Raw genomic sequence first — 12,612 nt, 5'->3', positions numbered from 1 at the left:
AAGAGACTCTCTAGTTCCTCTTCACTTTCTACCATAAGAGTAGTGTCATTTGCATATCTGAGGTTATTGGTATTTCTCCCAGAAATCTTGATTAATAGTGCTTAATTATTGGAAGACAATGGAAATCATATATGTAAAGTCCTTAGGTAATAGAAAGTGGTCAAAAATGAAAACTACTAATATTATCAAGGCTATTAGTAATCATCTGGAAAAACAAAATCTAAAGTCAGAAGGATATCCAGGGAGTTGTCTGAATAGGGAGTAAAGACAGATACTGCAGCCAGGATGTACAGCCATCCCACAATTAAAGGGAAGAGGCAGAATACCTAGATCTTCAGTGCACACCTCTTAGGCATCAGGCATGGTGCTAAGTGCTGAGGAAACAGGCAAAGATAAAAAGCAAGAGACAGAATGCCTTCCCTCATGTAGCTTACAGATTATCAGAGAAGTAGATGTTAGTTAAGAACTCAAACAAATGCTATCAAAATTAGAAGTGCTGAAATGTCTGAAGAGAGAGGGATGATATATGAGAACACATAAGAGGAAAAATTGCCACAACGAAAGAAGACAGAGAAGATTTTTCATTGAGATGGATGAGTGAGCTGAGATAAAGGGAGGAAGGGAAGGAAGAAGAAGGGAAAAGTAATTGACCAGGCTTTTTCAAGAGAAATCACAAGATGAGAATAGCCAAGTGCAGAAAGCGAGCAGGGAGATGGCATGAGGCTGGAGAGGTGGGAAGGCGGGGACTTGACTCTTAAGGATTTCAGTCTTGATTCTGGAAACAATGGAAAGCTGTTGAATTGTTCTAAGGAGGAAGATAATATACTTGTGCTTTTAAAAGATCACTCTGGCTTATAGTACAGAGAACAAATTGAAGAAAGGCAAGAGAAGATGTATGGAGACCAGTTAGGATAATTTTCTATTAGTTCAGGTTAAAAACGATGTACCTTAGTCTGAAGTAGTAAGGATAGTAGTCTATGGTAGTAATGGGGATGGTAGTAGGAGTTCAAGAGACATTTGGAAGCTAACATGGACAGCATTTGGATATGAAGGGTGAGACAGAGGGAAAAGCCAAGGGTGACACCCTGCATTTCTGACTTGCACGCTTGGAGCAGGACCAGGTTAGAGGGAAGATAAATTAGTTGTTGCCAAGGTGGATTTGAGGTATGTTTTAACCAAGAGGTAGTACAAGTAGCAGATAGAAGTTTGGAGATTTTTAACCAAGAGGTAGTACAAGTAGCAGATAGAAGTTTGGAGATACATACTTGAGCTCAGAGAAGTGGCTAAGACTGGAAATATAAACATGTGAATCATACACACTTAGATAGCAATGCTATGAGTTGAATGAGGTCACCTACAGAGAAGGGCTAAAGTCGGAATAGGAAAGTTAGGGCTGAGCTTTGAGTAATTTCAATTTAAAGGTCAGTAGAGGAGGATCAGCAGCCAAAGAAAGTAGAGACAGTGAATAGGAAAGTGGAGGTGGGGAGAGGGCAAGGGGGAGCTGACAGAGAAACCGTGGGAGGACAGTCAAGAAGGTCTATGTAGATCTAGTTGGTGAAGCACTGCAGAAACCACTGATGGCCTTAGCTAGAGCTGTGTTAGTAATATGAGGTACCTCCCAAGCACCCCAGACTAGGATGAGAATGAATAGGAGGTGAAGACTGGCAGTATGGCCAATTCATTCAATTTACTTATTGTGATGGAAAGAAGAGAAAATACCATATCTGGAGGCAGAGGAAGAGTTAAGTGAAGGTGTCTTGATTTTTTCAACAGGAAAGACTCAAATGTGCTTACAAAATTAATGGGAATGATTCGGCTGGGACGAAAGTTGAATCTGGAGGAGAGAAATGGGGTAATTGTTAGAGTTAGGAAGATGGATGAGAGCAGAGATGAAAGTGAAGTGAGGTTCCTCTGTTACAACAAGAATGAAAAAGGACAGGGTAGATACAGAAGGGAAAGTGAAGGACTTTAAATCTTATAACTTCTGTTTTTCTATCAAGTAAGAGGCAAGGTAATACAATAAGAGCGAAAGAAGAGATTTACAGAGAGTGGAGATTTGAAATCATTGTTGTTGACAGTGGAAAGGTAATGGTTTACCAGATATATACAGCAGAGTCCAGGGCAGACCTGAGGCTAGGAGTCAGATTAATATAGGAGACAATTGGCGTCATTACATGACTTTGTCCAGGAGCACTGAACTGCACAGGCAGGAGTGGCTGGGGTTTTATCACATCAGGAAGATAAAATGACAGAGAAGCAAAGGAGTTTTTAGTGTATTTATGCCATTTATGAAGAAATAAAGATGCACAAAGAGATTACACAGTGTTGATAATGAAGAACAAGGAATGAAGATATTAAAATATATTACAATGCTTTGGGGAAGAGGAACCAGAGTAGACTGCTCAATAATAATGTCAGTATTTGGGAACCTGGTATATTATTAAGTTGAACATATGCCCCATTTGCCTGGGAAAGTTCCAGTTTTGAAAGTTGTCACAGCATAATTATCAATAACAAACTTGTTCATCCTTGTTTGGACAATAAATTTCATGGTCACTCTTTACATGACAAAAGTGGCATCACAAAGTAGAGGAAAGATGGATTAAGTGGTGTTAAAAGTAGATTACAGTATGGACTTTCAGCTTCTAGGCCCACATGTAAGGAGTTTAGAAGTCACTGGAGAAGGCAATGGCACCCCACTCCAGTACTCTTGCCTGGAAAATTCCATGGACGGAGGAGCTTGATAGGCTGCAGTCCATGGGGTCGCTAAGAGTCAGACACGACTGAGCGACTTCACTTTCACTTTTCACTTTCATGCATTGGAGAAGGAAATGGCAACTCACTCCATTGTTGTTGCCTAGAGAATCCTAGGGACAGGGAAGCCTGGTGGGCTGCCATCTATGGGGTCGCACAGAGTTGGACACGACTGAAGCGACTTAGCAGCAGCAGCAGCTCCATCCTAACAAATAAAATGCTGATTAAACAGAAAAATCAAAAATTCTTTGTAGATCCATGAGAGAAGTACGGCCACAGGGAAAACTGCTGCCCTCGAACTGGAGAGGTAGATGGAGGATGTGGAGAATCACAACCTCCCAGAGCAGAAACCTGCACCTATCAAAGTAGGAAAGCCTGAACTATAATGGATGAATTGCTTGAGGCTCAATATAGACAGGTCTGAGAGTTAGAAACTCCAGAGATCCCTAGTCATTGGTGGGGAGGGGGAATAACTTTTATGGGTTTCCCCTACAGGAGCTCTAGTAAGTGCATAAAGTGAATATCAGAGAAAAGTCTCTTCATGCTTCTGGCAAGGGGAGCAGAAAAGGAACTATTTTTGAAGACACCAGAGCATTCTGTTCTTCTTAACAAGTCCTTGCTCTCAGAAGATATTTCACCAGAGCCTATCTGGGGGAAGGGAAATATACAACTCCAGCCATCCAGTCCCACCTAAGCAGTGGGGGGAAGCTGAGACGCACATGTGAAATTCATAGTCCAGGGGTACAAGTCACCAAAAGAGTGAGACCATAGAACACTTCCTCTCCCTGACACCTTAATACAAGCATCCTTCAGAGATATTATTGGTTCAGTTCCAGACCACTGCAATAAAGTAGAGATTGCAATAAATCTAATCACATGAAATTTTTGGTATCTCAGGGCATATAAAAGTTATGTTTACAATATACTATAGTCTATTAAGTGTGCAATAGCATTATGTCTAAAAAAGACTTGCCTTTAATTTTAAAGTACTTCTAAAAAATGATAACCATCATCTGACAATGCAGTGTTGCCACAAACCCTCAACTTATACAAAATGCAGTGTCTGTGAAATGCAATAAAGTAGAGCCACAATAAAGCAAGGTTTATCTTATGGTGAGGGGAGGGCCAAGAGGGAAGGGATATATATATATAATTATGACTGATTTACCCTGATGTGTGGCAGAGTCTACCACAATATTGTAAAGCAATTATCCTCCAATTTTTATTTTTATTTTTTTATTTTTTACTTTATTATTTTTTTTTAATTTTATTTTATTTTTAAACTTTACATAATTGTATTAGTTTTAAAAACACAAGGTGTGTCTACGTGTTGCTAAAAGCCTACTCACTTCAGTTCCTTCTACCCAGCACATCGTGTGCACCTTGCAATAAAATATTAAAAGGCAAACCAAAGGCAAAAAAACACTTTTGAAGAGATACGGACACAGCAGGGATATTGGAATTATCAGACTGGGAATTTGAAACAACAATGATTAATATGCTAAGGGCTCTAATGGATAAAGTGGACAGCATGCAGAAACAGACAGGTAATGTAAGCAGAGATGGAAATCCTAAGGAAAACCGAAAAGAAATGCTAGACATCAAAAATTTTGTAACAGAAATGAAAAATACCTTTGATGGACTTACTAGGAGACTGGACACAGCTGAGGAATCTGTGAGCTTGAGGATATAGCAACAAAAAGTACTAAAATTGAAAAAAAAGAGAACAAAGATTGAAAAAAACAGAACAGAATATATTAGGCTGGCCAAAAAGTTAACTCAGCCTTTTCTGTAAGGTGAGCTGGAAAACGGCAAACAAACTTTCTGGCAAACAAACCCAATACAAATACTGTGAGAAAACTACAAAAGGCATAACATATGTATAATAGGAATACCAGGAGAAGAAAGGACAGAAAAAATATTTGAGACAATAATGACTAAGAATTTCCTCAAATTAGTATCAGACACAAAACCAGAGATCCAGGAAGCTCAGAAAATACCAAGAACAATAAATGCCAAAAAAAAAAAAAAAACTATATCCAAGCATATCATTTTCAAACTATAGAAAATTAAAGATAAAAAAGTATTGAAAGAAACCAGAAGGAAAAAAACACCTTACCTACAGAGGAACAGAGATAGCAATTATGTCCTACTTCTCAGAAACCATGCAAATAAGAAAAGAGTGGGGTGAAATATTTAATGTGTTGAGAAAAAAGCCACCAATTCAGAACTCAATACCCTATGAAATTATTCTTCAAAATTGAAAAAGATAAAAATTCTTCTTCAGACAAAAAAAAAACAAAAAACAAAAAAACGGGAATTTGTCACCAGTAGCCCCACCTTGCAAGAAAGTTTAAAATTCTTTAGAGAGAAGAAAAATAACATAGGTCAGGAACTCAGATCTTTATAAAGAAGGAATAAATTAAGGTAAAATAAATTTTTTAATTTTTCTTAATTGATCTAACATAATTTATTCAAAATAATAGCAATGATGTATTTAATTATATATATTTATGTCTATATGTGCTTATACATGTTTATGTGTAAGTGAAATGATTGGAAGCAATGATATAAGTGAAAGAAGGAAGGAATTAGGAGTATTTTGTTATTACAAGGCACTTGTAATATCTTTGAAGCAGTATGCTGCTGCTGCTGCTGCTGCTAAGTCGCTTCAATTGTGTTCGACTCTGTGCAACCCCATAGACGGCAGCCCACCAGGCTCCCCCATCCCTGGGATTCTCCAGGCAAGAACACTGGAGTGGGTTGCCATTTCCTTCTCTAATGCATGAAAGTGAAAAGTGAAAGTGAAGTCGCTCAGTCGTGTCCGACTCTTCTCGACCCCATGGACTACAGCCTACCTGGCTCCTCTGCCCATGGGATTTTCCAGGCAAGAGTACTGGAGTGGGTTGCCATTGCCTTCTCCGTTGAAGCAGTATAGTGATATTTGAAAGTAAACTTGGATTAGTTGTAAACATCTACTGAAAACTCCAGAACAACCGATATGCTGAGAAAGAAAAGATAGAATTATGTAAAATTCTCAGTTAAAACCAGAAGTATAGAAAAAGTGTGGAAGACAAACAGGAACAAAAAACAAAGCAACAAATATGGTAAATATTAATCTGCCTATATCAATAGTCACCTGAATCGTTAGTGGTCTGAATATACGAATTAAAAGATTGTCAGTGGATCAAAATCAAGACCGTTACAACTCCAGTTAATAGTACTGTGTTGCATATTCAAAAGTTGTTAAGAGAGTAAATCTTAAAATTTCTTATCACAAGAAAAAATTGTATAACTGTGGATGGTGACTGATGTTAACTAGACTCATGTGGTGATTTTTTTGCCATATATACCAATGGCAAAATATGTGAGCTAAAAACTGATAGAACTGCAAATACTATAGATATAGATAAGTTCACTGTCACAGTTGTAGATGTTGATCCCCCTCTATCTGAAATGGACAGATGTAGCAGACAGAAAATCAGTAAGGACATAGTTCAGCTAAACAGTGCCATCAATCAACTGGATCTAATTGACATCTATAGACTACTTTATTCAACAATAGCAGATGACATATTGTTCTCCAGCTCACATTGAACATTCAATAAGATAGATCACATTTTGGGTCATAAGACACATGTTAGCAAATTTTAAAAGGATAGAAATCATACAATATCTGCTCTCAAACCACAGTAGAATCAACTAGACATCAATAACAGAAAGGTAACTGTAAAATCCTCAAATACTTGGCGATTAAACCACACATTTTTAACCGACACACGAGTCAAAGAAGAAATTTCAGAAGAAATTTTAAAATATTGTGAACTAAATGAAAGTGAAAATGCAACTTAAAATCTGCACAATGCAATGAAAGCAGCACGTAAGAGAAATTTGTATCATTGAATGTACATATTAGAAAAGCAGCTGTGCCGCTAAGTCACTTCAGTCGTGTCCGACTCTGTGCGACCCCATAGATGTCAGCCCACCAGGCTCCCCGACCCCTGGGATTCTCCAGGCAAGGACACTGGAGTGGGTTGCCATTTCCTTCTCCAATGCATGAAAGTGAAAAGTGAAAGTGAAGTCGCTCAGTCGTGTCTGATTCTTAGTGGCCCCATGGACTGCAGCCTACCAGGTTCCTCCATCCATGGGATTTTCCAGGCAAGAGTACTGGAGTGGGGGGCCATTGCCTTCTCCATAGAAAAGCAGAAAAACTTTAAATCAATAATCTAAGCTTCCACTTTAGGAAACTAAAGAAAGAAAACAAAAATATATAAAATAAGGAGGAAAAAATAATTTAAAAAATTAAAGCATAAATCAATGAAATTGAAAAAAAATCAGAGAAAATCAACAAAACCAAAAAGCTGGCTCTTGAAAAGATCAATAAGATTGATAAGCCCTTAGACAGGCTAACTGAACAAAAACCAGAGAAGACACAAATTACTAATATTAGAAATGAAAGAAGGGACATCACTACAGATCCCATGACCACTAAAAGAATAATAAAGGTATGTTATGAATGTTCACAATTTTGATGACCTAGATGAAATGGACCAATTCCTTGAAAGACACAATTTGCCAAAACTCACAAAATAAGAAATAGAAAAATAAAGAAAGTAGAAAAAAATTTTTAAAGAAATTGAATCAATAATAAAATCCTTCCAAAACAGAAAGCACCAGACTGAGACAGGTTCACTGATGAATTCCACAAACATTTAAGGAAGAAATTATACCAATTTTCTACTTCCTAACTCATTCTCTGAGGCCAGTGTCACCCTAATACCAAAAATAGACAAAGACATTGCAGGAAAAGGAAAACTGCAAACCTATATCTCTCATGGACAAAGATGCAAAATTCCTCAGTAAAATATTAGAAAATCAAATACAACAGTATGTGAAAAGAATAGACACCATAACCAAGTGGGATTTATCCCAGTCATACAAGGCTGGCTCAACACTTGAAAAATCAAGTAATATAATCTATCACATCAACAGGCAAAAGAAGAAAAATCACATGATCACATCAATAGATGCAGGAAAAACATTGAATGAAATCTAACATCCATTCATGGTAAAAACTCTCAGCAAACTATGAATAGAGATAAAGGTCCTTAACGTGATAAAGAGCATACAAATAACATATACTTAATATCATACTTATTGGTAAGAAACTTGAGACTTTCCTGCAAAGGTCAAAAACAAGGCAAGGATGTCTCCCCTCACCATTACTTTTCAACATCATACTGGATATCCTAGGTAATGTAACAAATAAGGAAATGAAAGATACAGATTTGAAAGGAAGAAATAAAACTGTGTTTGTTTGCAGACAACATGATTGTCTACAAAGAAAATCTGAAAGATCAACAAAAAAACCTCCTGAAACCAATAAAAATTACAACAAAAGTTTAATAATTGCCAGGGATTGGGGAAAGGAAGGGATGAACAGGCAGAGCACAGAGGACTTTTAAGGCAGTGAAATTAATCAATACAATACTACAATGGTGGATATATATTATTATACATTTGTCAAAACCCATAGAATATACAAAACCAAGAGTGAACACTAATGTAAACTATGGACTTTGAGTGATGATGTATCAGTGTAGGTTTCTGTAGGCTTATCAGTTGTAACAAATGTGCCACTCTGGTGCCTGATGTTGATAATGGGGAAGGTTAAGCATGTATGGGAATGGGATATACGGGAACTCCCTGTACTTTTGCTGTGAACTTAAAACTACTCTAAAAAATTAATTAACTTTTTAAAAAGTAGCTCACAGTATGGAGAAAATAGATTTGGATCTCTACACCATGATATTAAAAAGCAAATTCTAAATGGATTTAAGACCTGTGTGAAAATGAAGTTACAAAACTTATGAAAGAAAATACTAGAGAATGTCTTTCTGATCTGTTTTTTAGGCAAGACCAAAAAAGTGCAAGCCATAGGAAAAGAATTGATAAATTTGACTATATAAAAGTTATTAAAGAATTCCAAGTATAAGATAAACAGCTAGGTGACACAAAGATGTTTGTCAACGATGAGCAATTCATACCAAGAAAGTCCTACAAACCGACAAAAAGAGAAAAATCCATTGGTAAAGATTCTGAGCTGGCAATTCCCAGAAGAACCCTGATAAATTTATAAAGCAATGCTCAAACTGGCTAGTATTAAATGAAAACATGCTACTATTTTATATCAGATTGGAAACAATTGGAAAGTCCAGTAATCACAAGTACTAGTGAGGATAGGGGGAAATGGGAACACGTGTGCATAGCTTGTGAAATAAAAATAGGTATACCCATTTTGCAGAACAATCTGGTACCACTTGTAAAATTAATATGGCTAGACCCACAACCTCACAAGCAACAGTTCCACTACATGGTTTATATTACTGAGAAACTCTCATGTAGGTTCAAAAGCAGAGCAACGTGAGGATTTGCATTACAGTAATGTTTGTGGAGGAAAAGAGCTGGAAGTCAGCTCAGTGCCCCTCAGTGGGATAATGGTGAGTAAAATGTGGTCTATGCTTTCAGTGGAGTACTAGGCAGCAGGCAGTATCAGTGTTACATTCACATGTAGTAAAACTGACATACTAAGATTAAGTGAACTATATGGCACGTGGAACTCTGCTCGATGTTATGTGGCAGCCTGGATGGGAGAGGCGTTTGGGGGGAAATGGATATCTGTTTATGTGTGGTTGAGTCCCTTCTTCCCTTCGCTGTTCACCTGAAACTATCACAACATTGCTTGTTAATTGGCTGTAACAATACAAAATAAAACGTTTGGGGGAAAAAAGATTATGTGACAGAAATATTAAAATACAAAACAACTCTGTAATTTCAAATAAATTATATATACATAACTTTTATGCAGAGTACATAATGAGAAACACTGGGCTGGAAGAAGCACAAGCTGGAATCAAGATTGCTGGGAGAAATATCAATAACCTCAGATATGCAGATGACTCCACCCTTATGGCAGAAAGTGAAGAGGAATTCAAAAGCCTCTTGATGAAAGTGAAAGAGGAGAGTGAAAAAGTGGGCTTAAAGCTCAACATTCAGAAAACGAAGATCATGGCATCTGGTCCCATCACTTCATGGGAAATAGATGGGGAAACAGTGGAAACAGTGTCAGACTTTAATTTATGGGGCTCCAAAATCACTGCAGATGGTGACTGCAGCCATGAAATTAAAAGACGCTTACTCCTTGGAAGGAAAGTTATGACCAACCTAGACAGCATATTCTAAAGCAGAGACATTACTTTGCCAACAAAGGTCCATCTAGTCAAGGCTATGGTTTTTCCAGTGGTGATGTACGGATGTGAGAGTTGGACTGTGAAGAAAGCTGAGCGCCAAAGAATTGATGCTTTTGAAGTGTGGTGTTGGGAGAAGACTCGAGAGTCCCTTGGACTTCAAGGAGATCCAACCAGTCCATTCTAAAGAAGATCAATCCTAGGTGTTCTTTGGAAGGACTGATGCTAAAGCTGAAATTCCAATACTTTGGCCATCTCATGCAAAGAATTGACTCATTGGAAAAGACTCTGATGCTGGGAGGGATTGGGGGCAGGAGGAGAAGGGGACAGCAGAGGATGAGATGGTTGGATGGCATCACTGACTCAATGGACATGGGTTTGGGTGAACTCTGGGAGTTGGTGATGGACAGGGAGGCCTGTTGTGCTGCAATTCATGGGGTCGCAAAGAGTCGGACACGACTGAGTGACTGAACTGAATATGTATATATATATATTCAAAAGAACATATATAAAATTCTTATGAGTGAGTAGTAAATAAGGAAGAGAGAGAAGTGATGAAAATATATAATATGACAATTTTTTAACTGCTTTCCTAAAGAATTTTTTAAAGTTTTTAAGTAAAATAAATACAATATGGATATAGTCTCACTAAATTGTATTTGAAAATTTAATGAATAATTCATATAAAGTACTCAGCTTAGTGCCTGCTGCTGCTGCTGCTAAGTCGCTTCAGTCGTGTCTGACTCTGTGCGACCCCATAGACGGCAGCCCACCAGGCTCCCTGTCCCTGGGATTCTCCAGGCAAGAACACTGGAGTGGGTTGCCATTTCCTTCTCCAACGCATGAAAGTGAAAAGTGAAAGTGAAGTCTCTCTGTCTTGTCCGACTCTTAGCGAACCCATGGACTACAGCCTACCAGGCTCCTCCATCCATGGGATTTTCCAGGCAAGAGTACTGGAGTGGGATGTCATTGCCTTCTCCGAAGCTTAGTGCCTAGCCTATACTAAACACTCAGTAAATGTTATCTCTTAATATTAACACTACTCATGATACAGCCTGCTGCTGCTGCTGCTAAGTCGCTTCAGTCATGTCCAACTCTGTGCGACCCCAGAGATGGCAGCCCACCGGGCTACCCCGTCCCTGGGATTCTCCAGGCTACTACCAATCAACTGGGGTTGGCACTTAAGACCCATTGGACTTAGATGGTTTTCCCCAAAAGACCCTTCCAGGTCAAATTGTCTGTGGTTTTATGAGAGGGATAGGCAAGTCCTGGCAGCAGACCCGGAAGCAAGCAGGAGAAATGGTGAAAACAGCTTTGAGGGATGGGGATGACTACCAGCTTTTCTGCAATGTCATGGAAAACCTTGATGGCTAACTTGAGAGAACACAAATAAAGAAAGGAAATGCTGCAGAAGTGCATAAAACTGGGTGACTTTCTGTACTTTGGGATACTTCCTCCAAAATGGGGGAGTTTCTTTTAACATTTTAATTTCAAGTTATAAGATTGAATCATGAAGTCTAGGTATATAGTGCTTGCTTTGGATTCTCTCTTCCCCATCCTCCACCTTCCCTGAACAGGAACCCAGGTTATTGTAATCAATGAGCAAGATCATCACCTAGTGGCCTGTCCCTCAAAGTGCTGACATAAGATCCTGGTCCCAGAGAGAAGAGAACCTGAGCTATACTCTTGTCTTTATGTTAAATGAACAAACATTGAATGGGATTCTGTGCCGGGCAGTATTCTGGTGTCCTGGGGATATAGAACTGCTAACAGAAAATGACAGATTTAAAACTAAAATTAAGGAATTGTCAACACGACAACTTCCCAAAGTGACATTGCCTTTTAACGTGTTTATTTTCCACCGGTTCTCCACAGATCATAGATGAAGAAGAAACACAGTTTATGAGTAATTGCCCCGTTGCGGTCACAGAAAGCACCCCACGGAGGCGGACGCGGATCCAGGTGTTCTGGATAGCGCCACCTGCAGGAACTGGCTGCGTAATTCTAAAGTAAGTGAACGTGGAATCCTCAGAACTCTTCATTCCCCTTCCCTTGGTGGCTCATGGTGTGGTTGCAGAAGGAAAAGTGGCTTTCCTGGGGTCTCAGACAAGTTGTATCATCTCTCTGCCCTCCATTATCTTGACTCTAAAACGGACCATCTTTGCTAAAGTGCTATAAAAAGTATCAGTGCTTCTCCCATACAGTGATCTTCTGATCACTATCTTCCTGGAGATAATGATCCACCGGCTGGTTAAGAAAAATTACAGCCCTGCTGAGGATAATTTTTGGCTTCCTCCATCTTGAATTTAATGCTCCATATCCTTAAACTGTGCTAAGCGGACTGAGACCTGAATATAACCTCCATTGGGCCCAGGCTCAGCTTCATAATCCTGTCATCTTCCTTCTCCCATTAAAAATACCCTCTTGCACCACTTCTCTGGGGCCCTTGATCCTCCTTTAGGCGAGTCACAATAGGTGATGAGAAGTATTAGCCAGTCAGTGGTTTTCCTCTGAAAGGCAGCATTATCTCAAACCTGTGTTTCCAAAGTTGTATGTCATAGAATGATGTTCAGGGAGATGTAAACAAGTGGGCAGGAAATCAATTTCTATG

At 38.7% G+C, this 12,612-nt stretch overlaps 1 protein-coding gene across 1 annotated transcript in view; it reads left to right on the top strand.

Moving 5' to 3' along the window:
* The window catches only part of SPON1 (spondin 1), a 315,970-nt gene that overhangs the window by 81,031 nt on the left and 222,327 nt on the right, over positions 1-12,612 (top strand). Inside the window, exon 3 of the mRNA XM_019975385.2 lies at positions 11,877-12,010. Within this exon, the coding sequence (XP_019830944.2) occupies positions 11,877-12,010 (134 nt within the window). The remainder of the gene's footprint in view (positions 1-11,876; positions 12,011-12,612) is intronic.

This window comes from Bos indicus, chromosome 15, assembly GCF_029378745.1.
Source record: "Bos indicus isolate NIAB-ARS_2022 breed Sahiwal x Tharparkar chromosome 15, NIAB-ARS_B.indTharparkar_mat_pri_1.0, whole genome shotgun sequence".
Lineage (NCBI taxonomy): Eukaryota > Metazoa > Chordata > Mammalia > Artiodactyla > Bovidae > Bos > Bos indicus.
The sequence above is the reverse complement of the archived record's forward strand: the minus strand, read 5'-3'. Positions and strand labels throughout refer to the sequence as shown.